This window comes from Cuculus canorus, chromosome 4 (genome assembly GCF_017976375.1).
Source record: "Cuculus canorus isolate bCucCan1 chromosome 4, bCucCan1.pri, whole genome shotgun sequence".
NCBI lineage: Eukaryota > Metazoa > Chordata > Aves > Cuculiformes > Cuculidae > Cuculus > Cuculus canorus.
In genome coordinates this window covers 33,898,980-33,926,959 of record NC_071404.1, presented here as the reverse complement: position 1 = coordinate 33,926,959, position 27,980 = coordinate 33,898,980, and the positions used below count along the sequence as shown (strand labels likewise).

The following is a 27,980-nucleotide window of genomic DNA, read 5'->3' as shown; positions in this document are numbered from 1 at the left end:
TTTCCTTACTGCTTTTCTTACCTTTACAAAGACAAACTGCTGTTCTGTGATGACGGGGAGTGACAAAACTCAACCTGGCTGTGCTGTGGGTTGACATCACGTTCTCATCCACTGTTACTTTTTCTTCACAAAATTTCAAAGGACAATCTAGGCCTGCGCAAAGCTTATGGAAAATACCAATTATCCGGACACCTAAAATCTCCTCTAGGTCAGGCACAGAAGAGTTTATTTTGTGGAGCAAAATTCTTGTCGTGTGCTGAGAGCTACCAGACTTTTCTATATGCAGGAGGACATCAAGGTTTGAAGGAGGATCAGACGGCTGCAAACTAACAATCTGGATATCATTTCTCCTCACGCCCAAGATGTTTCTTAAAGCTCTTTGGAAATTGCGCCAGTAATCACCAATGAATTCTTCAGGGGCAAGGTTTGCAAAGCGTATTGCAATGCTGTGATTTAGTAAATCTTGAGTGATTTGTCTGATGTGTACAGTAATATCAGCTGAAGTTGTAAATTTTCCATCTGTAACAGTGACATTTAGGAGGTACTGTCCTACATCTAACCGTTTATGTGCTATTAATTTGCCACCAGTACTAGAAACGGAGAACAGGGATTCCATTCTGGGGTCCAGACTGTATGTCAAAGTATCATAAACATCTTGATCAGTTGCATGAATTTTTCCAATGACACCACCTGAATATTCTTCCCCAAAGGCTGTGATAAAGATTTCTAGAGGCAGAATTGCTGGAGAATAAATACTTTCCTCAATAATTCTAATATCAATGTAAGTCAAAGATGACAACGGTGGTTTTCCATTATCTGCCACCTAAAGGAAAATAAGGATAGAGTTAGGTTTTTGCTTTATCTCAAATTCTACTGTATATTTGTACTGTATGCAGTAGAGTTGTATTTTTCTGATAACAAAAAAAGGTTTCAGGAAGATGCATTATGAAATTTTCTAACACATGCCCTGACATAAAAGTTAATATTGAAAAATTGAAAAGCTTATATAAGCAGGCACACACAAACTTGTTTTCCCTTCTTCCAAGATTAAAAGCCTACAGTGATCTTAATACCTGGAAATGCTAGGAAGTCAGTGACACTTCTAGCAATGCACAGTAGCTGATTTTAGACAGCAGGTGGTGCTTGAACCTTTTTGATTTCTAGCATGGAAACACATTACAAATTTGAAATGAATAATGCACTAGAAATTTACAACATGCATCACCACAGTTATTAGATTGTCTTCAAGACTACCTCCTAAATGCAGGATGCCAAAAAGTACTTCAGAAGGAAAACAATATATGTAGAACATTAACGTTTCATGATTTCTGATCATGGAGAGAAAAAAACACCACACTCATAGTGCTATTTGCTTCAGGCAATTAAAGTATCTTTAACAGAATCAACCTAATTAAATGTTAAAGCCTTTTTAAACATCACATCCCCTGTCCTTCACCCTCTTTTTGACAAAAGCATATCCTGTTGCATGAAGAAGGGACAAAAGAAGAGTAGAAAATCGAGAAAAAGCATTCCCTTGGGTTTACTTTCTTTCCTTCTTTCTATTTCTCAGTTCTTCTTTTCCATCTGCCTTTTTCCCAGAGCTCTTTCCCAGTTACTGAAAGTGAGATTAAAGAAATGGGCAAAGAATAATTGGACAGATGTGAAATGACAGAGGGGATACAGAGGGCTCAGAAGGCAGAAGATATCCTGCATTGTTCAAAAGGCTTTACGATAATTTTATAATGACTACAGGTAGTTGGTACACTCTGAAGATCTACGCAGAAAAGCTGCTTTTGATTTTCATACAACTTTAAGCAAAAGAGGAAAAACTCCAGGCACAAGATTACCTGTGGATATGCACATAATTATATAATGTTTAAAAGGTAATTCACATCTCACAGAACTACATGCTCTCGTCCCTCAAATCCAAAAGACAGGCATGACTAGAAACCTGCCCTCTAGGCTGCCCAAATATAAATAAGGAGAGAGAATGAGCTCAAGATGGCAAAGTTTTGTTTTGCTTAGGTTTCTACCTGGAAACAAGACAAAGCAGACAGTTTAGCTACAGGAGAAATCTCCAAGGGAAGTAAGAAAGGGCTTAAAACAAACAGGCCAGCAAAATGATAACAAAGGGACAGCAAGTAGGAAAGAAGAGCCCCAGGATTTTTCATTAGTGCAGATATTTAAAATCTGCTATGGTTTTAAACTAAAGACTTCAGAGTGTGGCACAAAGGCCTGTATGACTCATAGCTGAAGATTTCACGCACTAATGCTATGAGACATTTATTAATGGGTAATCTGTTTCCTTTGGAGAGAGGGAAAGCAAATGTGAGTGGCATGCACATGTAGGTGGCTGTCGGGCAAAAAATCTTATTTCTATTAAAACGATAGAAAGTAAAAGAAAGGCTCATGTTAAGTAAAGTTTTTTGTCAGAGTGGGTACATGTTGTGTGTGTGGGAGGAGTTGTTTGTGGATTGGTTTGGGGGTGTTTTGTTGGTCTTTATTTTTTTTTCCCCAAGCATGCCTTTAATGTCAGACAACTGCTTTAGCAATCCATTCAGAAAGCAGCTAAGGTAAAAGCTGTCAATACTGAAAAGCACAACAGTGAAGGTCAATTAAAAAACCAAAAACAAGTATCAAGAGATCACACACAGCCATTAACTTGTGAGCTGCAAGTTGAAAGTGCAGAAATTAAAGACAGCGTAAACTTCAGAAGATGCCTTTCTACAACCTTTGAAAAATCTTTCTTTTAAATTAACAGGAGAAGAGTATTTTTCCACGTAAGTCATGTATCTATTTTTGTGTACATCATTGGAACTGAAGTCTTGTGATATGGAAATCCTAGTTTTAGATGTCTTCATAGTCACGTATAGTGACTCACTAAGGAGAAGATAATAGCAAATTATAGCACTGTGTCTATTTAAAAAAAGTTATCATAATATATGATGATAAACGGCACTTAAAAGACAGTGACACATTTCCAGAACCCAGGCAGGTAACTTGTAAATTAAGGAATTAGATGGATCCAAAATACTGAGATTGGGTAGAAGCGAACACAAAAAATGCACATTTGTATGTACTGCTTTAATGATTTACTCTCTCTGAGAAGACTTTGTTCCAATCAGTATATTTATTTCAAGACACTTGTTTAGCTACTAGATGCTATTAAAATAGCCTGTATTCATTCCTTAGAGAAAAGGCACTTTTTAAGTGCTGTGCTAAAGAAGACAGCTGAAGTACTGACAGGCTGTTTACAAACATTCTACAGGCTCGGAAGAGGCTGGGAAATGAAAGAATTCTGTGATTTCACACAGAAGAACGTGCTAGATAAGCACCTCATACTTAAGGCAGGCACATTAGGAAGGTCCAAAGGTAAGACACTGTAACTTACACAGAACAGACAACTGCTTGTGCATGTATTCATAGGAATATATTTTAGAAGCTAAATAAACAGAAATTTGTTACTGCTTAGAGAAAACAAAATAAAACATATGAATCCTGTATTACACTGACTGCATATACAGGAAAAACAGTGCTGGTTCTTCTTCCCTAAACAAAAAAGTAATTTTGAGGAACTGGTATAGAACTAGGAAAGTATGTTAGGGAATTACGACAAAGTCCAGTCTAGGAAGGACAACAGAGCCATTGCTTAGGTACCTTGAAGGCTAATCAGTTCTACCACTAATTAGTAGATCACTATTGAGAAAAAAATGGCTAACAGAGGAATGATATACCTCCCTGCCCCCTTTTTATCTCAATTCTTAGACCCGAAACTAAACTATATTTAAATGGAGGCCTTTATCTATGCTGTTTCTTACACTGATGGCTCCTGATAACATTTCTAGTGACTCAAGCAGTAAATGACAATGCCTGTGGGATTTTTTTTAATTTCCCCAAAGAAAAGAAATAGACTTTGTGTAAATACTTACCACAATGTCGACAAAATTCAATATACACTGATGCAGACAATACTGCTCTAAAACTTAGCTAAGTGCATGTTTACTTAGAAATTGTCTGCAATATTAGATGAGAATAATTTGGAGACTGAAAGAAATTCCTCATGTGAAAATAGAAGTAAGAATTTTTCTTAAAACAAATCTGGAAATGAAGTTTAAGAATTAAGGTCAGTTATTTTTAGCCTACCAATTTTAAGCCCTCTGTTCACAACTCCTTAATTTACACCTGAATTAAAAAGGACTGGAAAAGATTAGAAAAATTGGTTTGAACTTTTCTTACAATAGATTACAAAAACGTATTTTAGAGAAATTCGCTGTGTTAATGTAACCTGGATTTTTCAATATGATCTGGTCTTTTTCCACAACAAAGGCATATATTATAGCATTTCAGGGTAATTTTTGAGGTTTATGCTGTATTTTCCCACTCCAAGGTTCTGAGATCCCTTCAAGTACTGCATTGCAAGTTTCAATGCTATGACAAAGCTCCGCTGACCTGGTTTTCCAAACTTATAAAAGATATTTTCAATTGCCACAGAAAAATATATCACTACTGCCATGATGTGCAACTTTCAATATCTGTTTCCGTTGCATCAGTGTAGTCCAGCTCACAGCTTTAAAGGTCAAGGTGATGGAGGCAAGAGGAAGTGTGCAGCCAGTAGTAAGAGGCTCAAGGAACCTGTCCTCTGCTGGCTTTTCCAGCATTCCACGTGAAAGGCAAAGGGTTTATGAAGACCATTCACCCAGTTACCATTTTACTTACAACTTACCTCTACCACGAGTTCAATTAAGCTTACTGTTACGCTTGCGCAGATTTCCATTTAAATCAACAGGCTTTGTCTTGGAAGATGTTAAAAACGTGGGACACGCCTCAAATGACTACGTGGCATGTCAGGATCTTGTAACAGGAAGACAAGGGGTAGGCAGGAAAAAGTGGTAGATTGGGCACGAGTGGGAAAAGTTAACTCAATACTTGTAATACAAAAAAGCTAGAGGTAGTGCTTCCTACCTTAACATGAAGTAAATAGTGATCCCTCACTTTGCGATTCAGTGCAGCAGTTGTTGTCAGAACTCCCTGCTGGTTAATCTGAAAAGTGTTCTCATCATTTCCACTCAGAATGGTGAAGAGAAAAGGAGGGCCATTGTGAGATGAATCCTTGTCTGTCACCACTAGCTGTAGCACGCTAAATCCAATAGGCTTGTTTTCCTATATATGTGTAGTACAATCACATTGATTTTGTCAAAATTGAGCACACTAGACCAACATTGATTTCTTTTTCACAACAACAAAATTTCAAAGTAGTATCAAATCAGTTAATCAGTATAAGAAATCAGAATGAAGGTATTGTTTAAGGAAAACTACCTTCTGAGAATAATGATGCAAATAGTAAAAGAAAAAAGGCAGTACATTTGCTAACATTGCATTTTTAAAGTTTATTTTATATTTTTAAAAGTAGCTCAGCCTTGAAACTTTGTATTTTCCACTTTTGTTCTGAATTAAGATTACTGTAAAATTTAGTTAAAAAACCTGTTGAGAAATAATCAAATGCCTCTGTTGGGAGGACTAGAAAAACATACACCCCCTTCTGACCCTTGCGTCCCTAATTAGTTCTGACTAGAGTAGTGGCTGCTACCAGCCACAATCCAGTTAAAATACGAAATCCAGAATTTAAAATTTGCATCATAAAACCCCTTCAAGTTTGCATCCAGTGGATGCCTGAGGTTTCATACTTCACACATTTTGGTTTATCATGTATCTGATATACACACACAAAAGGCACTAGCGCTGATATGAATGAACTATAAAACATGAGGTTTTCCCTTTTAGTTGAGTAAGGGAAACATTACATTGGCTGAGTAAGGGAGTAAGGGAGTTGAGTAAGGGAATCATTGGCTCTCTAGTCTACGGTTTTATGAGACACATAAATTTTCGTTTGCTTCCAGAAAGATTGCACTTGGGGAAAGCAAAATACCTGTCTCCCACACAAACACACAGAATTGCTGAGTTTTGTGGGGTTTTTTTTTTGTTTTTTTTTTTTTTTTTTTTTAAAATAATCCAGGACACCTTACTTAAATACTCTTTATATGTTGGGTAGAGATGAATCACTTTGTCCTCTTTTAGGAAGCCAGCTTTACAAATCATGTACATGGTCTCAAACAGAAGTGGTATGTGAGGATGGCACAGTGTACAAGATAACATTGCCTGATCCACACTTCTCTATTGTACAAGGCCAGGGAACAGCAACAGCAAAAGGACCCAAGGGATTGAGCTCACATTACTAGTATAAAGGTCTTAAAGCAATTCATTTGTTCCCTTCCACTTATTTTCTGTTGGATCAAGGAAGACAAGAACTACAGACACTGCCTCTGCTATCTTTGCTTTAGCAGAATTTTCTGAATCAGGCAAGTACATATCAGCCATTTGAGAATTAAACCAACTACTAACATCCTAAGGTGAAAAATTAGTCAAGGACTGATATGGAGCAACATGAAACACTACTCCTGTTTTAAATGCTTCTGATCTCACAGAAAGCAAACAGGAATCAAGTCTTGGACTATGTGCCACAAAGCACAACACTTGCTTCACAGTAAAAGGTGCTTAAAGTATCTTTTTCTAAGCAGTAACTCTAATATGAAAAAGAAATCGCAAAATTATCATGTGTTTTGACTTATTTGTATGATGCTAAGAATGTTATAAATACAACGTATAATATATATACACAAACAAAGTGCACATGAAATGAAGAACACACTCAAATAGACTGCATAAAGTGACTTTTGTAACCCTTAACACTCTGGTAAGCAGTCTCACCGACAACCTTATATTATTAAAAATACAGAAAAAATAAAATCGAAGCATTAGGTTTATCATATCTTGCAGAATTTTTCAAGTCAAATTAACATGCAAATAATATTAATGATTACTAAAACTTCACCATCTGTACTTATATTACCTGAATGATAACACTATAGTTTCCTTTTGAGAATACTGGAGGATTGTCATTTACATCAGAAACATCAATATTAACAGTAGTTGTGTTAAGTCTAGGTGGGTTTCCATTATCTGAAGCTTGAACTGTCAAGGTGTATCCTGAAATCTAAGAAATAATAAAAAAAAAAAGACATCTAACATTCACTAACGAGCAAAAAGTAACAAACACAGCTTTTGTTTAAAGAAAAATATTTCAGTGCAAGCTCCCAGTAAAGCTTGCCTTCATGTATTTAATCCTCTATCTGCCTCCTTGCCCCCCAAAAGTGCTGACATAAACAGGTGCTTTCTCTTAATTACAGATATAAGAACTTTGGAACATGAAATGATGATTTAAAAATATAGTTAAGAAAAATGGTGGTCATCAATTAAGTGTAGCTAAATTAACCCCAGCTGCTCAAAAAGCATCAAAAACTTACCTTTTCTCTGTCTAGAGGTTTAGTCACTTTTATTTCGCCCCTCGTAGGGTCAATTGTAAAAGGATTTCCCTGATTGCCATCTATAATTGCATAGTGAATGTGACTGTTTGAAGGTCCATCGGCATCATCTGCCATAACCTAAGGAACATTAGAGTCTTATTTAAAACAGGTCAAAATACTCTATCACCTGCCAGATAAACTCATCCTTAAGTTTACTGAATTTCTTCTAAAAATTAAGTCATTTTCTCATGAGAAGAACACAAATACATCACAAAATACCACGTACTTTCCCATAGCACCCCAAGTCCTTTGTTCTGAAACTTTTTCAAAATAAGTTTTCAATTCATTCAGTGGCAAACTTATCTATTCATTTATGTCCATCTTCAAAACAATATCTATTCCTTTACGACTGAAGAATGATTGTTCTGACAGGGTATTTCAAAGCAAAAACCCAACAATACTTACTGTAATGACCGATTGTTCAAGCATGGCATCTTCACTGATTACTGCAGTGTAAGTGTCCTGGCTAAACATCGGAGCATTGTCATTAATATCTGTTACATTAATATTCACTGTTACAACATCACTTAATGAAGGTGTGCCACCATCTGTGGCTTCCACTGTCAAGTAGTACTCGTGAGAACTTTCATAATCCAAGCTCTCAATGATGAAAATGGCTCCTAGGGAAGAAAAAAACCCAAATCTCAAACAAACTCTGCTATTGCTGTAGTACTGTATATTGCAACTTTTGATTTTAGTCTGACTAATATTTAGCTTTTTTATGGCTTGATGACTCAGCTACACAGTGAAATAATCAAGCTTTACATGTAAAAGTAAAAAGGTGATTTTTTCATGCCATTACCACAAGAGACTTGCACTTTAAAACAATCTGGCTCACATTTTGTAATCAAAAAAATGAAAAATAAAAAAAAGAAAGTACATTTTGGAAAATGTAATTAAATTTTGGAAAATGTAATTAAAATTAACTAAAAATATTAAATGACCTTTAATGTGACTTCTCCAGCAACCAACATTAAAGTCAGGCATGGAATATGCAGAAATAGTAAGAGAAGGGTTTGACCATGAATTTTGACTGATAAAAATATCTGAGTTTAAGTGTGAATTTTTAACAGACTAGTTAAAATAGTGCAGTCCCTAAGATACATGTTGATTTCCTGCTGAAAGTCTTCCTGAAGTGTTTTACTGGAACCTTTTTCCTCTTTTATGTGAAGAAATCAAACCAGCAAAGTACTTCTACACCATAGTACCAACATTCACACTGGAACAATCATCTGGAAGAATTATAATTTCAATTAATACTACCAACTTTTGGGTACAAATCTTATTTAAACAAGGCCAAATGTTACCAGAAATTAATCCAGAAAAAGAGCTACATAAGAAAACAAAACTAAAATTGAGGTGTATATAGATTTCTATCAAAGAATTGTCACTAACAGGGAAAAATTCTCCACGGAACCTAAATGCTTCCTGAGACCAAATCTGACTTAACATGCATGCCTAGAATCTCCACTGTTACACCGGTTATTATGATTGCTCGGAATACTCCGACCTCTCTTTAATGCCATATGAAACTTCTCTAGAACTACTATCTTTGTGGACCAATAACTAGTTTTCCCAATCAATTTAATTTCTGATCTTTCTTTTAACAAGTCTAGCCACTCATTCTGATTATATAACATTTATATGCTTCTATCATTAGAGATCTACGTCTTTCCACCCCCTCAGCCCCAGGGGTGGGGAATACTCTGGCTAGGAAACCCTTACGCTTGCCAGCTAAGTGAATCTAACCCAAATAACAAAAAAATGCAGCAATAAATAAAGTTCCTATTCTACATTGTGCTGCCTTTCCCTAATAAGCACGTTATCAAAATGGGTGAACAGACAGTAGCACTCCTTTACAGCCAAGATGATGCACACAGATTATACGTAAACTATTCGGCTGAATTACTGTAAAACACAGTATGGCATTGTGCTTGGTTAGCCTAAAGTATATTCACAGTTGTAATCTGTTACCTGTTGTTGAATCGATGCTGAACTTTCCATGTTCGTTCCCACTGACTATTGAGTATGTGATTTCAGCATTGGCTTCAATGTCCCTGCTTGCAGCAGAAATCTGGAGAACTTCAGTTCCAACCAAAATGGCCTCCGATACACTTGCACTATACTCCCTATGCTCAAATACAGGTGGATTATCATTTATATCTAAAACAGAAACTATAAGACTACTTGTTGAAGACAGTCGTCTAGGTAAACCTTCATCCGTAGCCTTCAAAGTTAGAGTGTACACAGCTTGTAATTCCCGATCCAAAGGCTTCTCCAAACGAATGATTCCAGACAATTCATCAATAGAGAACTGGCCCTCTGCAGAGTTTACCAGGGAATAATGGATTTTACGGTTCATCCCTGCATTTTGAAAACAATTGCAGAGTATGAAGAAACAATTAAAATAAACCACCATAATAGCAGATCTGATAGCAACAGAAATAAAACATGCATGCTAAATATTATCACTCATGTTAAAGTAAATTTCAGCAAATATTGAAGGCTCTTGTGAATAGAATGATTTCAAACAAAATGTAATCTGATTTTAAAAAATTAAGCTAGCGTTCCATTGCATCGATTTTCTTCACAAAAAAAAACCCTATAAAGCACGGTTCTCCTTCAGTCACAGTACTAGCTAATACAAAACAATTAGTAATATAATCTAATCATAACTTTATAACAACAGTATCTGCATGTCAGGCTTATAAATAACACAGGAGGATATGGGAGAGTTAGGGTGCATCAAATACCTAGACTTAACACCAGTAAGTCTATTTAAGAATCATGTCCCAACAGGAACATAATTTCTGGCAAACTTTATAAAACAAACAAAAAACTCGTAAGATTTTGGGCTAAGTATATAAGTGAAGATAAAGAGACAGCAAAAATCTTAACAGGGTAGCATATACAGAAAGCTACAATTGACAAGGTTTCTCTTTATCGTATGATCACCAACAGCTAGCCCGAGAAGCATACATTCAAAAAAATCTGTGAGCGCACAAGCGTTCATTCGCATGAACATCTGCATGGCTTGATATACCTTTTACTTACACCACGAGTAATAGGAGGGACCTAACCTATAACATGAATAGCTTATCACACTAAAGCTCTCTCTCATTTTTGCAGAGACAAAAAGGGATGTTTTCCTAGCTCTCATACATGGAAGTCGGGTGTTATATGATTTAGTACACCTAAATATATCTTTCAGAAGTCTAATCCTGAGTGGTATTGAACATCTGTGAGTTCTACTGAAAAGATTTATCAGCTCACAGGATAAGACTAAATAAACATTACAGTAACTTTGAAACCATGGCAAATGTATTGGTCAAAGAATTCATACCTGCATCTGCATCTGTTGCCTGCACTCTCGTCAAAAGGGTTTTAGGCTCTGTGTTTTCAAATACTGTAATGGAGTAAGGATCAGCTGTAAATTCTGGGGCATTATCATTCACATCTTCCAGAGTTAGAATAATACTAGCTTGGCAAAATCTTCCTCCTCCATCTGTGGCTTTCACTAGAAGGTAATAAACTGCTTGCTGCTCACGATCAAGCGGCATTAATGTCTTCAGTTCACCTACAAACAGAGTAACATACACAAACTGATATAAGTTGCAACACTTAAGTATCCCTAACATGTTTTCCTCTAAAATCTTTGTACTCAGAAAAACTAAACAACAATTTTCTTTTTGATGGCAATTTCACTAGTAGCTAAGTCAAAAGCTGCACTGCGCTGATGCGCTGCACTTCAGGCAAAGCGTGGCAGTGACTTGTCTTTTCTTTAAAAGATTAAAGCACTAAAACCCTCTGCCTTTTTTTCCAAATGCCCCTGAAATAGAAATTAGCTAAACTACCTGATGGTGCAGAAAAAGAAAGAACATGTACACATAAACAAATCCATGTGCTTTTGCGTAAAAAAAATTAAAATATTAGTACTGTGGCTTTAATAGAATGCAAGGTAAAATTCACATATGGATTCCTGGGCTACTTAGTTGTGTTCTTTGCATAGATATTGAGCTGACTCTCCTCTAACATTATAATAAAGAGAGTTAGTCACACTGTCAAATAGAAATTATTGCTACAGACAAAGCTTTAGAAATATAACACATACTTTCCAATGTGACAGAAAACACAGTAACAGGCACAATACATAGCCATTTCCTCCTTTTGACCAACTCAAAAAAGTACTCTGAGATATTGTTTGTAAGTATTCTAGCCCTGCCAATTCTGAATTTATGTAATGACATGCTAAGCACAGCACACAGGTGACATTCAGAGTAAAAGAATCCCATGAAATAAGATCTTTCTAATTTCTTTTGCTATTGAAGTATTCTAATCCCCTTTTCTGTATTTCCACTAAATCTTTGTATTTATCTCAAATTTTTCTATATTGTTTACTACTCCCTTTCTACTGCTTGTTTACTGCAGCCTGCAGAGCACAGGATTTTGGTATTAGCTTTGACTTATATTATAATCCAGAAGACACAAATGCCATGAAAACCAAAGTCAGGCACGTTTAAAGTTAATGTCATTTATATAATGCTTCCTATAAAACCAGAGGCACTTTTGGTGTTTACTATGGAAAGGGAATTTGTTGCTCCAGGGAATCTGTTGCTCCATCTAACCTCATCCCATTTAATATGCCAAACTAAATGATGGCAAAGAGAATATGAATGAAGATATTTTCAGCTATAAACCATTATTGCTACTACTATAATGACTATTAAAAAAGCACAAAATTTATAGGATAGTTTTACTCCAGTCATTTCAGCATAGAAGTTTCTGGCAATTATCTACTTACTCTTTAGTTCCTCAAATATTAAAATACTTGCCTCTTCCCCCTGATTTCTATTCAATATACTTTTTGTATTTGTGTGGTAGGAACTTACACTTTAAATGGTGATATAATAAACGAAATCTTAATGCAAAGCTTAAAGTACTAACATTTACATCTTAATGTAATAGTAAGACATTTTATAAAATGAGGTGATGACTGGGATTTTGTATAGCGTATAAAGTATTATTACCTGTGTCTGGAATAAGCCTGAATTTTTCTGCTCCTGTGCCATGCAGTGTATAAGTGATTTCTGCATTGGAACGAATATCTGCGTCTGTAGCAGATACCTGCATTATCAGTTTGCCAGGAAGGGCATCCTCAGGAACAGAATCTGTATATAAAGCCTGCAACATTTTAAAGTGACATTGAAAGACTAAACATATGAAACACTGGATAGGGGAAGGAAAGGAGGAATGACAGATGAGACGATATTCTGTTTAAATGTTTGGTAGCACAGGAAGTGAACCAAAGGATGAAATATCTGAAAATAAAAACAACTTTCAATTTTCTAATTAAATACCTCACATTTATTAGATTATTCAGAAAGTCAATTAATACTGCAACCATAGCTACTCCTGAGTATCACTGCAAAGCCAAGATCTCTAAACACTTGTAACTGATAATGAAATGCGTTCCCAAAAGACGAGTTACAAATTTTGGATAATTTTATTTTTTTCCTCTTTTGGTAAATAAACTTTCCTAGGTCTGATGCAGTTTGGAAGAAATTGATACCTGCCTTTTTTTTTAATGGCATGAAATTAAAGCTTCTAATTTAAATAAAAACTAAGAAAAACCCACTCAGAATTTAAAGGCACTAAGCACTCTTTACAGTTCATCCATGCCTGGTTCATCCATGCGCACTACATTAAAAGGACTGTACCCTATAAAACCAATATTAACAAAGAGAATAAGCTAAAAACCAGACACTCACTAGTCTGTATATAACTGATCATTTATATACAAGTAACCAAAATAAATATCAACTACGAAAAAGAGTCAAATGCTCACTGTATACTTGAACTTTCTCAGAACAAGAAAATGTTTCCACTTGATAACATCAAATCTATGTTCAACAAGATGGCTAAAGTCCAAGTGTACTAAAGTTAAAAAAAACCTGCTGACTATGAAAACCCAGGGTTTTCTTGTACGGCAGTTATAGCAGGGTCCTACCTTGTGGCATTTTTACATTCTTTATTTTTCATGTCCAGTTTTGCAGACTATCAAATCCAGTAAGGTAAATAGATGGCTTTGTAACAAGAAAATGTTTATGCATCACAGATTTTTGCAGCTTTTGAGTGCAACTGCAGAACAGTATTCTAATCTTTTCAACTCTCTTATCACAGGAAACGCACAAATACATCAACTAAGTGACGGTAAATAGCCTTCTCTGAGACTTTGCTTCCTTCAGAAAACAGAGCCTATGAACTATCACGTTTGAAGCTTAAAACAATTCCTTTTGGACAACTATGCATTAACGCAGGAAAAGCATACTGCAATTCTCCTTATGCTTTTCAAATACCTATTGAGTATAAAAATTACATTAATGAATTGTCAAGTTATTTATGAAACTTGTCCATGAAACAATATAAAATATTAAGATATAGTCCAAATTTCTGTCATCAACCTAAAAGGGATACCTAGTTGTCAGTCTCCTGAGAAGCAATTTCAGCAAAAATTTAGATTTTATACATGGAAGCAGCTGACAGAAGATATAAGATTATGCCTACCTTTTCACAAACAGGGCTATTATCATTAGCATCAAGGACTTTAACCTCCACCACAGCTTTAGCTGCAAAGGTCCCATCAGTAGCTGTAATATTTAGAAGGTAATTATCCTTTTCTTCCCTGTCCAGAGGCTTTTTGACATAAACTTTCCATTCATTCTGTATATTTTCAATAGCAAACTGTCCCAAGGGATCACCTCCTGCAATACAAGAAGAAACATTTAATTAAGGAGAGACATTGCCACTATTACTCTATCAACATTAAGTTACAGCTAAAGAGAAAAAAAGCGTTAATACAAATAAGCAGCCACCCTCTGTGGCTTTATAGACAAACAGCTTCATTTTCCAACTAGAGTAGTCAGCAGACACTCATACAACAAATTTAACTGCAGCCAATAGAATCAATAAAAATAAATATAGAAATTTGTGTAACATTATAGACAACATATCAAGACATATATTAAATAAGAAAAAACCACAATAAAATACTCCACTGGAAATTAATAGTCTATTATTTTGTGAAATTTCTCTCATTCATTCTTTAACTACATTGCTAATTTAAGTGTAGAGTATATTTTTAAAGTAAAATTTGATATACAAGTAAACAACAAATGTAGGAAAGTACTTTAATCAAGGCATATGTGTAACAAAGACAAAGACCTGTTTTCTAAAACTCGCTTTTTCCTCCCTAAGTTTTTAACTTCTTAGTAAGAAACGCATATTCTTTCTTTGCAGCTCTATGGTTTCAAATACTTTTCAATGATTTCAAAGATTAAGTTATATCTCTCATCATTCTAGGATCACTGAAATGATTATTCTGATATCACTCAAAAAATCATTTACCTGTAATGTAATAAAAGACTTGTTTATTGGCTTCTTCTGTATCGGCATCAGTTGTACTCAAGATGGCAATCACCCCACCAGGAGGGTCATCCTCACTGACTGTTCCTTTATATATCTCTGCAGTAAAGCGTGGAGGATTGTCATTCACATCTGTAACAGTAACTTCAACCACAGCCGTAGAAGACAGTTGAATTTTTTCACCTCGATCAGATGCAACCACTGTGATTTTGTATTTGTCACGTTTCTCATGATCAGGTTCTTTGAGAGTGGTAATCCAGCCAGTTTCCATGTTCATGGCAAAAGTCTCTAGAATGTCTAGTTCTTGAGAAGGATCCAAGCTGTAAGTAACCTGGCCATTGAGTCCTGAATCTAAGTCAGTTGCTTTAACCTGGATGACTCTTGTTCCAGCTTGCGTATTTTCTACAACGAATGCTTCATATGGATTGGACTCAAACACTGGTTTGTTATCATTTGCATCTTTTACCTGAATGCTAACCTCTACTGAGGAAACAACATTATAATCTTCATTTGCATACTGTGCTCGAACTGAGAACTGGTACCATTTTGTTGTTTCATGATCGAGATTCTTTTCAAGTTTCAACTCTCCAGTATGTCGGTCAATCACAAAGAAATCATCTCTGTTGCTTTCAGGAGTGTTCCCTTTAATCAGACTATATACTAGAGTCTGATTATGCTCTGCTTTGATAACATCTATCTCAGTCCCAATAGGAATGTCCTCAGAAACCATATAAGAATAAAATGGCTCTGAAAATTTTGGAAGAGGCACTTCTGGTGGGAGTATTCTAGCATACACGGGAACAACTGACTCCTTTTTGGGGGATCCCCCATCCACTGCTCTAACCAAGAAGGTCAAAACCTCATTTTCTAAACCAATTAAGCTTTCTTTTGTAGTAATTATACCAGACAATGCATCAATTTCTAAATTCTCTTTAACATTTTCGGACTCCGCTTCAATAGTGTATGTGATATCTGCGTTGGTACCCTCATCAGCATCAGATGCCCAGATTTTAATGACAGAAGTCCCCCGTGGAACATCAGATCCAATATTGACCTCATATTCTGTTGCTCGGAATTGAGGAGCATTGTCATTGTCATCTGTAAGTATTACATTAACCGTACAAAAAGCAACTTTTCCACCTGAGTCTTTGGCCATTAAGCTAATGGCAATTACTTTTTCTGCCTGTGTTTCACGGTCAAGCTTTCCAGACGTAAATATTTGCCCTCTCTCATTTGTATAAAACCTGTCTTTGGCAAAGTCATTCACAATATGGTAAGTGATTTGACCATATATACCAGAATCTTCATCTGTTGCTTTAACTTCAGTAACCAAAGTATGTGATGGAGCATTTTCAGCTAGTTCAACCTCATATTCATTCTGGCTGAAAACAGGACTGTGCATGTTAGCACTGGTTACAGTTATATGGACTTGGGCTGAGCTTCTGAAGACACCATCAGAAACAGACATGTTAAGATTATAATGTGACTTTAGTGTCTGTCTGCGTAGGTTTGAGATGGTGATAATGCCAGTTTTACTATTTATTACAAAATTCTTTTGTTCATTGCCTGTCAGAATGGAGTACTCCAGCTTGTCATTATCCAAACTATCTGCATCTGAGGCTTGCACGCAAGTCACAAAATGCCCTCGAGGAGCCAGTTCACTAATTTTAGCTTCATAAAGCAATTGGTTAAAAAGAGGAGGATTATCATTCAGGTCAGTTACATCAACAGTTACAACTGTATCACTGCTCAAGGGCAGCATACCACCATCTATGGCCCTTATTAGTAACCTGTGTTGTTTAATTTGTTCATAGTCCAAAGTTCTTGTTGTAAGAATGAGTCCAGTGCTGCTGTCTATGTGGAAGTAGTCATGACTTTCACTATTATCCTCAACCAAGTGATAGGAAATGCCCCTGTTTGTTCCAGAATCGGCATCTGTGGCACTCACTTGCACAACAGATGTTCCAACAACAGATGCCTCAGAAAGGGTCACAGTGTAAGACTGCTCTGTAAACACAGGAGGATTATCATTGATATCTTCCACTATTATGTCTACAAACACATCAGCATGTGCCCCGGTTAGGGAGTCTGTTGCTCGAATACTCAGTTTGTAAGCTGGGTGAGACTCAAAGTCAAGAGGAGCCACAACATTTATAACTCCAGTGTTGAAGTTGATAGTGAACTGATTGAAAGGATCTCCGTCTGTGATGCTGTAAAACACCTTAAGTCCTTCCGGGCTGTTTGCTTGTACATGTACCACAGGACTATGAAGCTGAATGTTTTCTGGTATCTCTGCACTGTAGAAAGGCTTTTCGAAAACTGGCATAGCTTTACTCATAACTGTAATTGGGACTGTAACTTCAGCAGAAAAAGCAGGGTCACCTCTATCTTTTGCCACTACTGTGACCAGATACTCCTTATTTAGTGTGTCTAGTTCAAACTTCTTCTTCAGAGAGATTTCACCAGTGGGATCAATCTGGAAATGTTCATGATGCTCCTTGAGATAGTAATGCACCTCTCCATTTCTGCCTGTATCTTTATCTATTGCAGTGACATGTTGAATAACATGGCCTACTTCAGAGTCTACTTTAACAACAGCATAATATGGAAGATTTACAAAAAATGGAGCATTATCATTTACATCTTCCACTGTGACTTTAACTACAATGTGTGCAACAACTGACTGTTTATATTCCTCTGTCACTTCTATGACCACATCAAAAGAGTCTTGCTGTTCACGATCAAATGGAATTCCTGTTGTTGAAAGGATCCCTGAAGTTGGGCTTATTTTAAATCTGCTGTCTGGATTTAGAATATGGTAAAACAAAGGCGTATTTATTTGATTCCCTATAGCAGTAACAACAGCTATTGTTTTTGCCTCTGTGGAATTCTCCTCTACTACTGCAGAGTAAGAACTCTGTGTGAACTTCAGCTGGCTTGCTTTGCTTTCTTTCACATTAATTTTTACAGATGCAGTGCTGGCAAATCTGCCGTCAGATGCTCTCACTGTTAATTCATATCTGCTTCTTAGTTGAGTTGTATTTTGTACTGTTATATCTCCAGTCTGAGGGTTTATTGAAAATTTTTCTCCAATGTTGCCTTCAATAATGGAATAAATTAATTGTGAAAAAACGCCTGAATCAGCATCAGTGGCATTTACGCTGATTACTTTCACGCCTTTATAGGTTGGAACCAAAAGGGATATCTCATACAACTCTCTTGAAAACACAGGAGGGCAATCATTGATGTCAATTACATAAATAGTAACATTAGCTGCATATTCTGCATATAAACGTGGTATCCCCATATCATGCACTTGCACTGAAAAGCGGAAAATATTTGTCTCCTCATAGTCCAGACTCATGACTGTCCGAATGGCACCAGTGCTAGAATCAATGGCAAAATACTTGCGGACAGATGGTTCAACAATTTGATAAACAAGCAAAGCATTAGATTCTTTATCAGCATCTGTAGCTCGAATTACTAATGGGACATTCTTGTCAGTCAGAACCACACTGTTAATTGAAGCTGATTCACTGATGAGTCCTGTATATTCAGCCTGCATAAAAATTGGTGTGTTGTCATTCTCATCCCGAAGATGTACCAAAACTGTTGCATTAGTGGACAAGCCAGCCATGTTTGTTCCTTGTATAGTTAGAGTGTAAATAGGCAAAGTTTCAAAATCAAGTATCCTCTGAGAAACAATGACACCTGAGTTCGGGTTGATAGCAAAGGCATCACCTACATTACCATCTTTTATTTCATAAGCTACAGAAGACTGACTGTATGCTGTAACCATTCCAACAAAACTGCCAATGTTGGCACTTTCACTGATTTCTGTTGAATATTCCTTAGCTGTGAATTTTGGTGAGGCATTATCAGAAACTGTAACAAATATATGCACAGAGGTCATTTCACTCATTGGAGGATCTCCTTGGTCTGTAGCTTTTACCATCAGGTTGTACTCTTCCTGGCTACTACGATCCAATTCCTTTGCAATTTTAATCATACCCAAAATAGGATCTATAAAGAAGGAATTTCCAATATTCCCTGTGAAGAGAAAGAAAAGTAATTAAAAGAGAGGTATACAAAACTTAAAGGTTAATTACTTATTTAGCTATATACTAAAAGAGCATGAACACATAGCAAGAACACGAAGAATATTAAAAGTTTCTTAGGTTTGTTTACCAAACATCTGTTAGCTTCTCTCTAAAGTTGTCTGTAATCAAGAATTGGCATTAATTTTAAGCTTATTTGTGGAAACATTGCATAAAACATAGTTAGCAAAGCCATCTAAGCCTTTAAAATAACTGCAATAAAATGTTTTCTTTTCAATTAAAAAACCTTAAAAAGATAATATTTTGCAAGTTTCAATGTTATAAATGATGTATTTTCTTCAAATTATCTTTGTCATTGAGTTCATGTTCAAGCCAACTTAAATGTCTACTGAAGCAAAAAGAAAATTATATTCAGAAGTTAACATTATTGGAATACAAATTACATTTTGCAACGCAAAATAACTAGACCTAAAATAACTTTGAAAATAAATAAATATTTTAATAAATTCACACTTGTGAATCTTAATTGCTTAAGCAAGTATTGTTCAAAACACTGCTTAAAAATTAATCTTTCTGAATTGGACTAATAGCTCTCTCCTAACTTCATATTAATGCATATGCAAATTATTCCTGGTGACAGTATTAAAAACAAAATACTACCTGCTGAGGATTACCAGCTGCCATTTGATAAACCCTTGTTTTCTGTGTATTTTTAAATACATAGCTGAACTACACTGCATACAATATTCAGCTCATGTACTAAATATGGTAAGATTCAACATTTTACTTCCTTAAAAAAATTACATTACTAAAGCTATGTTGTCAGCATGGAAAAAATTCATTAAGCACTTCTGAGTTATGCACACAAGTAGGCAAGGGCGGGGGGGGTTGCATTTTTTTGTTTGGGTTTTTTTTAGTGGAGGCTCTATACACAGTGGCATTCTTAGAACATCCCATTACAAATCTAAGCAGGCACTGCAAACATTTAAGGAATGTTCCTTCCATATGCTTAGAACATCAATTATAATGCTTCAACAACCCAACAGATCAGTCCTGTAAAACAAACCTAAGAAAGTCCCACAAAAAGCTAGAAGAAAGGAAGAGAATAGGGTGTAACTTCATTCTAGACAGCATGCATACACTTTTTAATTTTCTTGTTATGCTTTGCCATTCACAAGCACTACTGAAATGGGAAAAGCAAAAGATCAGCTTCATGGACATTAGTGCCTGCTTAGGGAAAAAGTCATATTTCTGCAAATAACATTTTAAGCAATTTATGAGACACTTCAATAAATTCTTCCTCTCGAGAGTATTGTAGTCACAGCTTTGTTTTAATAAAGCATTAAAGTATGTTTTTATATCAAAAGGAAAAGCATTTACAGTAAACAATTCCTATGCTTTACAAAGAAACTTATGTCATAAGAAAAAAATTGTGTGTATCACTTTGCATGCATCAGTAATCAAATAACTTTTTACCTGCTGTTTTCTTTAATGTATGGTTTCTTACGCTTGTTAGTGGGATTTTTATTTTAAATTACTTCCTACGTTGAAAGTAGTACTGCACATAGGTAATGAAATTTAAATAATCTTTTTTCCCAGTCATAATGCCTAAATAGTTCAGGACTTTGGTAATGGCATGCTTGTATCTAGATTTAATGGACTGAATCGAAACTCACTTCCACCTGGTAAATGAACTCAGTCAATGTCATCCTGTTTTCATATTATTCAAAATTGCCATCATTTGAATTGCATTGTTATCGAGTATCTTTTCGAACTCACATGACATTAAAAATAAACACCTAAAAATAACACCTAATGCTCTCCTGCTTGCCATCTGAAAGAACCCTTGAACCAAATTGACCAGCTATTAAAGAATTTATCTGTTTTACTGAATTAGAGTAGCAGTCCCACTACCTAAAACCAGCCAGATGGAACTATGCAAAGCAACCCCTTCCTTGCTACATCGATCAGAAAGTTCATTTTAAAAACTCAGACTATTTAGTGATTACATATACAGATATTTATAAATTTTTTTGAGCCCCTTTGTTTAACTTTGTGCTAAACACAAAAACACTCGTCTAAGCCTCTTACTCTTTTCAACAAATACTTGCTTTGCCTATGCTGCAAAATATCACTTACATTATCAAAAAATAATGCTTTTCAGATCTAAATTTAATGCTTCTGCAACTTCTAAAGAACACACTTCTCTTAACAGCTTAAAGATAGCTTTTTCTTCTAGTACTAGAATGTTCCAACTATTTTATAAGGATAAGATAAAAAGGTAAGAGAGGGAGATGAATGTTTGTCATTGTAGTTTTCTTTTAAATGCTCTGAGGCTATATCTTAAATACATCTCACAGAACACAACACATATATCTGTATTGCCCACTTTATGTAGTTATTTTCTACACGTCTACAGTTGAAGCAAAGTATCAGCAAGTATTGTTTCAAAATAAACGGAAGATATAAGAAAGTCAATATACCTGATTCAATAGAGTACACAATTTCTGCATTTTTTCCTTTGTCCTTATCTAATGCTGTAACCTGGAGTACTGCTGATCCAACGGCTGCTGACTCATACACCCGTCCTTCATAGGAAGAGCTGGTGAACCATGGGGCATGATCATTTGTGTCACTAACATTAACAATGATTCTAGCATAGTTGCGCTTTACAGGAACATCTTGATCTCGAACCTGAAATAGTTAGCATGTTACCAGTAATTAGCACTCTTATTTCAGCAGTTTAGCAAATATTAGTAATTATTCAAGGTTCAATCTTTACCAGTCACAGAGACAAAGAAGGCATACAAAATAAACATAAAAATAAACATGGAATTAAGGTGACAACTTAAAAAAAAATCCAACATTTAAAAAGACTTGGTTGCTATTGACTATAGAAGTTCTGTGTTTATTTACCATTATTGTGAGAATATGCTGGTTCATGGTTTCATGATCCAACTTTTCTGAAGTATAAAGAGAGCCAGTTCCAGGGTCCAGACGAAATTTTTTAAGACTGATGGGATCAGTGCTGCCCTGCATAGTATAAATCAGCTTATTCTTCTCATCTCTGTCTGTGGCACTGACATGAAGAATTTCTGTCTCTGGCAAGGTGTCTTCAGGTATAATAACTTCGTATTTTGAAGCAGAAAACTGAGGCCTGTGATTATTTGTGTCTATAACTTTGATGTACACCTGAAATGATACAATGGGAAGGGGAAAGCATTGATGATATTTGGGAAACAGGCATGAAAATAAGGTATTTCATTAAATTCAACCATAACACTGAAATAATTCCACCTCAACACTTTCTTTTTTCCAGGGAGGGGGAGAGATTTAAGAGGTGTAAGGAAGATGACTCTCACTAAACCCAAATCTACCTCATCTTCCCCAAAGTCACACCAGAAATCCATATTATCAAAAATGCCTTACATAAGGCATCTTAAGGTGAATTGTTTTTGCCTAAAGCAAGATGAAAAAGTAATTCCAAAATTACTAAGGAATAAGAAAAAATCAAACAGAAAAGATTCTGAATATGGATCCGAAGGTGGGTAAAAATATGGTTTAGTTGTGGAAATTTGGAATTTTATGCAGTGTTTTCCAAGGCAGCAGATGCACTGTACTCCTTGCCCTCACATTGAAACAATCCTCTTCCAGCTCCTTACATTTCTAAGTCTAGGCAAGAATGGAAAAGTGGTGGAATTCCTACGAAACTGTATTATTTTGAAGAGCCACAACTATTGTTTGCTCTCCTACATGTAGCACAATCTCAGCATAGGTAACTAGTCACCAACACAGTTTCTCTGAAGTTACAGCTATATTAACTTTGATGATTCAAATTGCATTTACCTACAGAAGTTCAGCGGGTTCACCTATGTGCTACGCAGGCAATGCTCTCTTTGTCTGAATAATGCTCACTGGAACCACACAAGATCCCTGCACACCCGACTTGTCTTTGACAGCATCAAACTCCGTTATAAAAAGGTTAAGACATTACGCCATCATCAGGTTCCTTTAACAGTGATAACATCAGATGACTAACAGCAATGCAGAGGAGCTGGCAGGTAGACAGCAAAACTCCAAGAACACATGGCAAATTCAAGCTCTTTATATGTTGCACAGGCAGCCATGCTTTTAACCCAAAGGTTCGCTGCCTTGCATAGATTAGTTAAGTGCCATCAACAGGTATTTAAAATAAGGACTTACAATATCATAAGCAGATTCAATTACTCTTTGAAGATACTTACTGCTTTCCACTGATACCTAGTGGAGTCTATGGATATAACTTCTAGTGCATGCAGTAGAAACTAGATTAGATGAAACCTAATGGTGGTACTTAACAAGAAAACACCACATAGATTGCTGCAGGAAGAAAAAAAATCCTCAACCTCAAGAAGCTAGTTTGGCAAGGTTACGTTAAAACTTGTACCGAGGAAAAGTAGATCAGAAGCGTACTAACAGGAGTCAAACCCATGCCTAAAACATTTATTTCAGATGCAAGTATATTACTCCAGGTTGCAACTACTACCTAAGCTCCAATACAACAAGTTCTTCCTAATGGGAAATCTTAATAGAGGCTGAAAACATTTAATTAACTTCCAGGCAGACAAAGGCAGCCCTTGGATATGATCTACAAACGGTACCAAGATTTTAGGAGACTGTTAGAAGGATTTCATTCTAAGTAACAACAGACAAGACTTCTGCATTGAAGTAAGGAAGTCCTGCACCAACCCTGGTGGCACCATGGGGCAGGGTGATTACTGGAAGCGAGAATCTGGGAACACAAAGAATCAGGTATGAAACTCTTGGAACAACTTTGTATTATAACATAGGAAAATCTCCCCCAAAAAGCTGGGATATGGCTCAGTCTGGCAGCTGAAATAACTGTCACCAGAAAAACTACTTCCACTGAGAATTTCACTCACTTAATAGAAAAGAACAGACAAGCATATAAAAAGGAACAATAGGAACAGAGCTGAAAATGGCAAATGTGGAATCTCAAGAGTCAGAAGCCAGATACAGAATAAAAGGAATGAAAATATTTTTAAGTTTACTAGAAACTGTGAAAGAATCTGCAGATAAGCAAGATTACCAGGAAACAGAAAGAACAATTAATGAGGAGGAAAGGTCATCCCAAATTACAATTTTGCCTCAGTCTTATTCACCAAGAACAACAGGGAGCATGACCTTGCATAAAACAAAAGAAAAACGAGACACTGGCAAAGCAGTGGTGCTGCAATAAGCTGCTAAATGGAAAAAAATCACCAAGACGAGAGCCACCCCCAGGATCTGTTGGAGTGCAGGGGTGGGTGTAGGGAAGATGGTAATCCTCCTAGTGTAACACATGCTGTTAATAATACTGAGCTCAATGTCTACATCATCACCCAGGGCAGGGGGGAAGGCACCCCTGTGTATGTCTGCACGCACTAATGTCCACAGCACCAACCCCCACCGCCAAGCCTCTAACTTTGTTTACTAGACATAGTTCTAAGCATCACAGGTCACTGAGACATAATCCAATAGATAGTACATGTAGGGGAATATTCATAAACACTGGTAGATTTTCAGTGCTTGAAGCAGTCTGTTAGGATAAATACAAATTATTACTGCAGAGGAAAATGCTGTCTCTCACAATTTTTAGATCTCTCAGAAAATGGAAGAAAAAAGAAATTAACTAATCACTTCCAACATTGATAAAATCCCTTGAAAGATGTTGGTATGAAAACTAACGAATTGTCTTTGTCATGGATTAGAATCTGATTAAAGAAAGGAAAGAGAGTTGGAATAAATATTGATTTTTGGTGGGGAGAAAAATTTTTGGTAGACGACCCAGGACATACATTAGGTCAAGCTTTTAAATATATTCACTGACTAATGCAACTGGAAAATGAAGAGTAAGAATGAGAAGAATGTGACCTTAAATGTGATTTTGTTTAGATGTTCATGATTAGGGGGGATGTAGTAAAGCAACACAAGCACAATTCTTGGTTTCTTTTTAAATTCTGTATAAATAAAAGACATTTCAATGCATCTTGAAAAAAGAAATATGGAAGGGTCCAACACAGTCACTTTCATACCATTTTAGTGAAAACATCTGCTCACTAAACACTGGTGCTCAGGAAAATGAAAAAAAAATGCAGATGACCAACAAAAAAAAACCCCAAAAAACACAAAAGAAAACCCCAACTCTCAGTACACATCAAATTATACAAACTTGTTCCATAAATAAAAGGTTACACAATTTCATATACAATTACAACACAATTAACAGATACTACGCTTTCAAAGTGAACGTCAAGTTTTTTACTCAATTTCCACCCATTACAGATTAAGTTCAGACTCAAAAAAACAGTAAGCGAAAAGATGGAGTGTCAAATTTGATGAATTTAAATCGAAATTGCTATTTAAGTTCATGTCTATTTCCCTCCTAAGTGAGAAAATACAGAAACTTAGGTCAAAATTGGAGGTGAGAGGGCATTAAACTCCAGAGCAACTGCGTTAGAGGAATCTTCAGAGCGGAAGACATGGTCACCTGTGCTGTTGGTACTACAAAAAATTAATTCAAGAAAACAGCAAACCATGCAAAGCACTAAGTTAAGTGCCAGGAATGTAGTGACTGTGAAACCAATATGGTACCTGCAAGACTAATCACATAGCCAATGAACCGGCTTAAATGGGAAGTGATCTGTTGATCATACCATCAGAAGGACTAAGCATCAACCTCCTCCAGTATCAGCTAGTGAAGCAGTTAAAATGACCTTACTCCTTACACCCTTCAAAAAGGTACTGTTGGGCTAAGCAGACCAGGAGACAGCTCCTCAAAACATACACCACTATTAAATATGAAAAAAAATATTGCTAAGGAATAAACATAATGATTCAGTTACTACAAGTGGCTTCCTCAGGTAATTCCATTATTTGTCAAATTAATTGCTCAGGCACGCAATTTCTTCTCCACACTGGTAAACACAATTACAAATACACAATCTGATGTATTAGTGCAATCATTTTAAATGTTTATCTTAAGACTCAAGTAAAAGGTCTTTTAGCTACATAGTCTAGGATTAATTTCACACTCACTGATGATTTGACTTTACGCCCCTCTGCAGATTCTGGTGGACAAGCATAATGTGAATCGATGGGCACTCTACCGTTAACTTAGCTAACTGCATGCTGGGCTGCTTTAGTAAGGGGAAGAAGCAAGTAGGGGAAAAGAATTATCCCGCTCTATTTGACACTCACTGGTGGGACTGTAGATCCACTATGGTTTTCAGCTCTGCAGTCCAAAAGAGATGTTGAAAAACTCAAATGAACCCAGGGAAAGCCATTAAAATAAATGAGGATTGAAATACTCTCCACCCACTGTGGAAAGGGACAGTAACAAGAAAGAAAGACAGCCTCCTCTCAGAGCTGCACAGTGAAATGACAAGAGGCGACATTCACAAGCTCCAATAGCTGAAATTATAACATAAGACATAGACAAAATTATTTTCAAAGAGGGTTGTCAAACACTAATGTAAAAGCATGTCGAAGGAAGAGGTGTCATGCCCTGTCATCCCAGACACTCAGAACCTGGCAAGTCCCTTGAACAACTTGCAGTTTCCTCTGCTTTGACTAGAAGTTTTAACCAGATAAATTCAGTGACTCCTTCCAATTTAAACTATTAAATAAATGTACTAAGGAAACCCTGTTCTCAAAACAGGGACTCCTACGGATGCTAAGTGACAGGTGCCACATATGCAATTTCCTTTTAAATGTTAGAGGACCAAATTTTCATGTAAACTGTTAAAGCCATTAAATTAAATGAAAGGAACCAAGTAATAATTTTGAGTGCAATTTTAAAGACTTACACAGAAAAATATGAATTTGTGCACCTCAGAAACAAAATACAGGAAGAGCTTGTGTTATTTTAAAGTAACATGTATAGTATAATAACAACAGATACTAAGAGTTTCTCAACCAAATTATAAGACTAAAATAAAATGAAATGCAATAGCATTAGCTCTTAAGAAATAATTTCCATATCAAAACAGCACTCCTATAGAGAAGTTTGACATTAACAGACCATAATGTGATCTCTGAACAAAATGGTCTGGAACATAAGAAACTCGACTCATTTTGCAAGACTATGCAACAGGTGTGTTTCACAACTCCCCTCTAGCTACAGGTTTCACTGGGAGTGATGTAAACTGGTTATACAGACAAGAGACCAAAGCTGCCCAGGATTATTTAGAGGGAGGACTTGAAATAATTTAATTATTTCACAAGAGGAACCTAAATTTGCATTGGAATGCATTGATTACTAGCAAGTTACAGAATCATAGAATGGTTTAGATTGGAAGGCACCTTAAAGATCACCCAGTTCCAACCCCTCTGCTATGGGCAGGGACTTCCCACTAGATCAGGCTGCCCAAGGCCCCATCCAACCTGGTCTTGGACACCTCCAACGAGGGGGCATCCACAACTTCCCCCAGCATCATCATTGTGAAGAATTTCCTCCTTATGTCTAGTCTAAATCTCCCCCTTTCCAATATATAGCCATTTCCCCTAGTCATATCTCTACATGCCTCTGTAAGACAGGCCCCCTCCAGCTTTCATGTAGCCCCCTTCAGGTACTGGAAGGCCACTGTAAGGTCTCCTCGGAGCCCTCTCTTCTCCAGGCTGGATACCTCCAACTCTCCGAGCCTGTCCTTGTAGCAGAGGTGCTTCAGCCCTCTGATCATCTTTGTAGCCCTCCTCTGGACCTGTTCCAACACTTTCATATCCTTCTAATGCTGAGGATTCCAGAACCAGACACAATACTCCAGGTGGGGTCTCACAAGAGTGGAGTAAAGGGTCAGAATCACCTCCTTCAACCTGCTGCCTACGGTTCTTTCGATATAGCCCAGGACATGGTTGGCCTTCTGGGCTGTAACCATGCACTGCTGGCTCATGTCAAGCTTCTCATCAACCAGCACCCTCAAGTCCTTTTCCGCAGAGCTGTTCTCAATCACATCACCCCCATCCTGTATCGAAACCACAGATTGCCCTGACCCAGGTATAGGACCTTGTGCAACTTCATGAGGTTCTCACCGCCCCACTT

The 27,980-nt window shown here is 36.5% G+C and overlaps 1 protein-coding gene across 5 annotated transcripts in view; it reads right to left on the bottom strand.

The window, feature by feature from the left end:
* The window catches only part of FAT1 (FAT atypical cadherin 1), a 99,148-nt gene that overhangs the window by 11,746 nt on the left and 59,422 nt on the right, over positions 1-27,980 (bottom strand). For all 5 annotated transcript variants that reach the window (XR_008449605.1, XM_054064959.1, XM_054064958.1 and 2 more), the window contains exons 7-18: positions 21,818-22,093; positions 21,385-21,595; positions 14,826-18,893; positions 13,986-14,182; positions 12,449-12,602; positions 10,765-10,998; positions 9,396-9,785; positions 7,827-8,041; positions 7,362-7,499; positions 6,908-7,051; positions 4,963-5,160; positions 22-823 (exon numbers count right to left, since the gene is read on the bottom strand). Coding sequence is in view for 4 of the 5 variants with exons in the window: in XM_054064959.1 (XP_053920934.1) it covers positions 22-823; positions 4,963-5,160; positions 6,908-7,051; positions 7,362-7,499; positions 7,827-8,041; positions 9,396-9,785; positions 10,765-10,998; positions 12,449-12,602; positions 13,986-14,182; positions 14,826-18,893; positions 21,385-21,595; positions 21,818-22,093 (7,027 nt within the window). In the remaining variant the exon portion in view is untranslated. The remainder of the gene's footprint in view (positions 1-21; positions 824-4,962; positions 5,161-6,907; positions 7,052-7,361; positions 7,500-7,826; positions 8,042-9,395; positions 9,786-10,764; positions 10,999-12,448; positions 12,603-13,985; positions 14,183-14,825; positions 18,894-21,384; positions 21,596-21,817; positions 22,094-27,980) is intronic.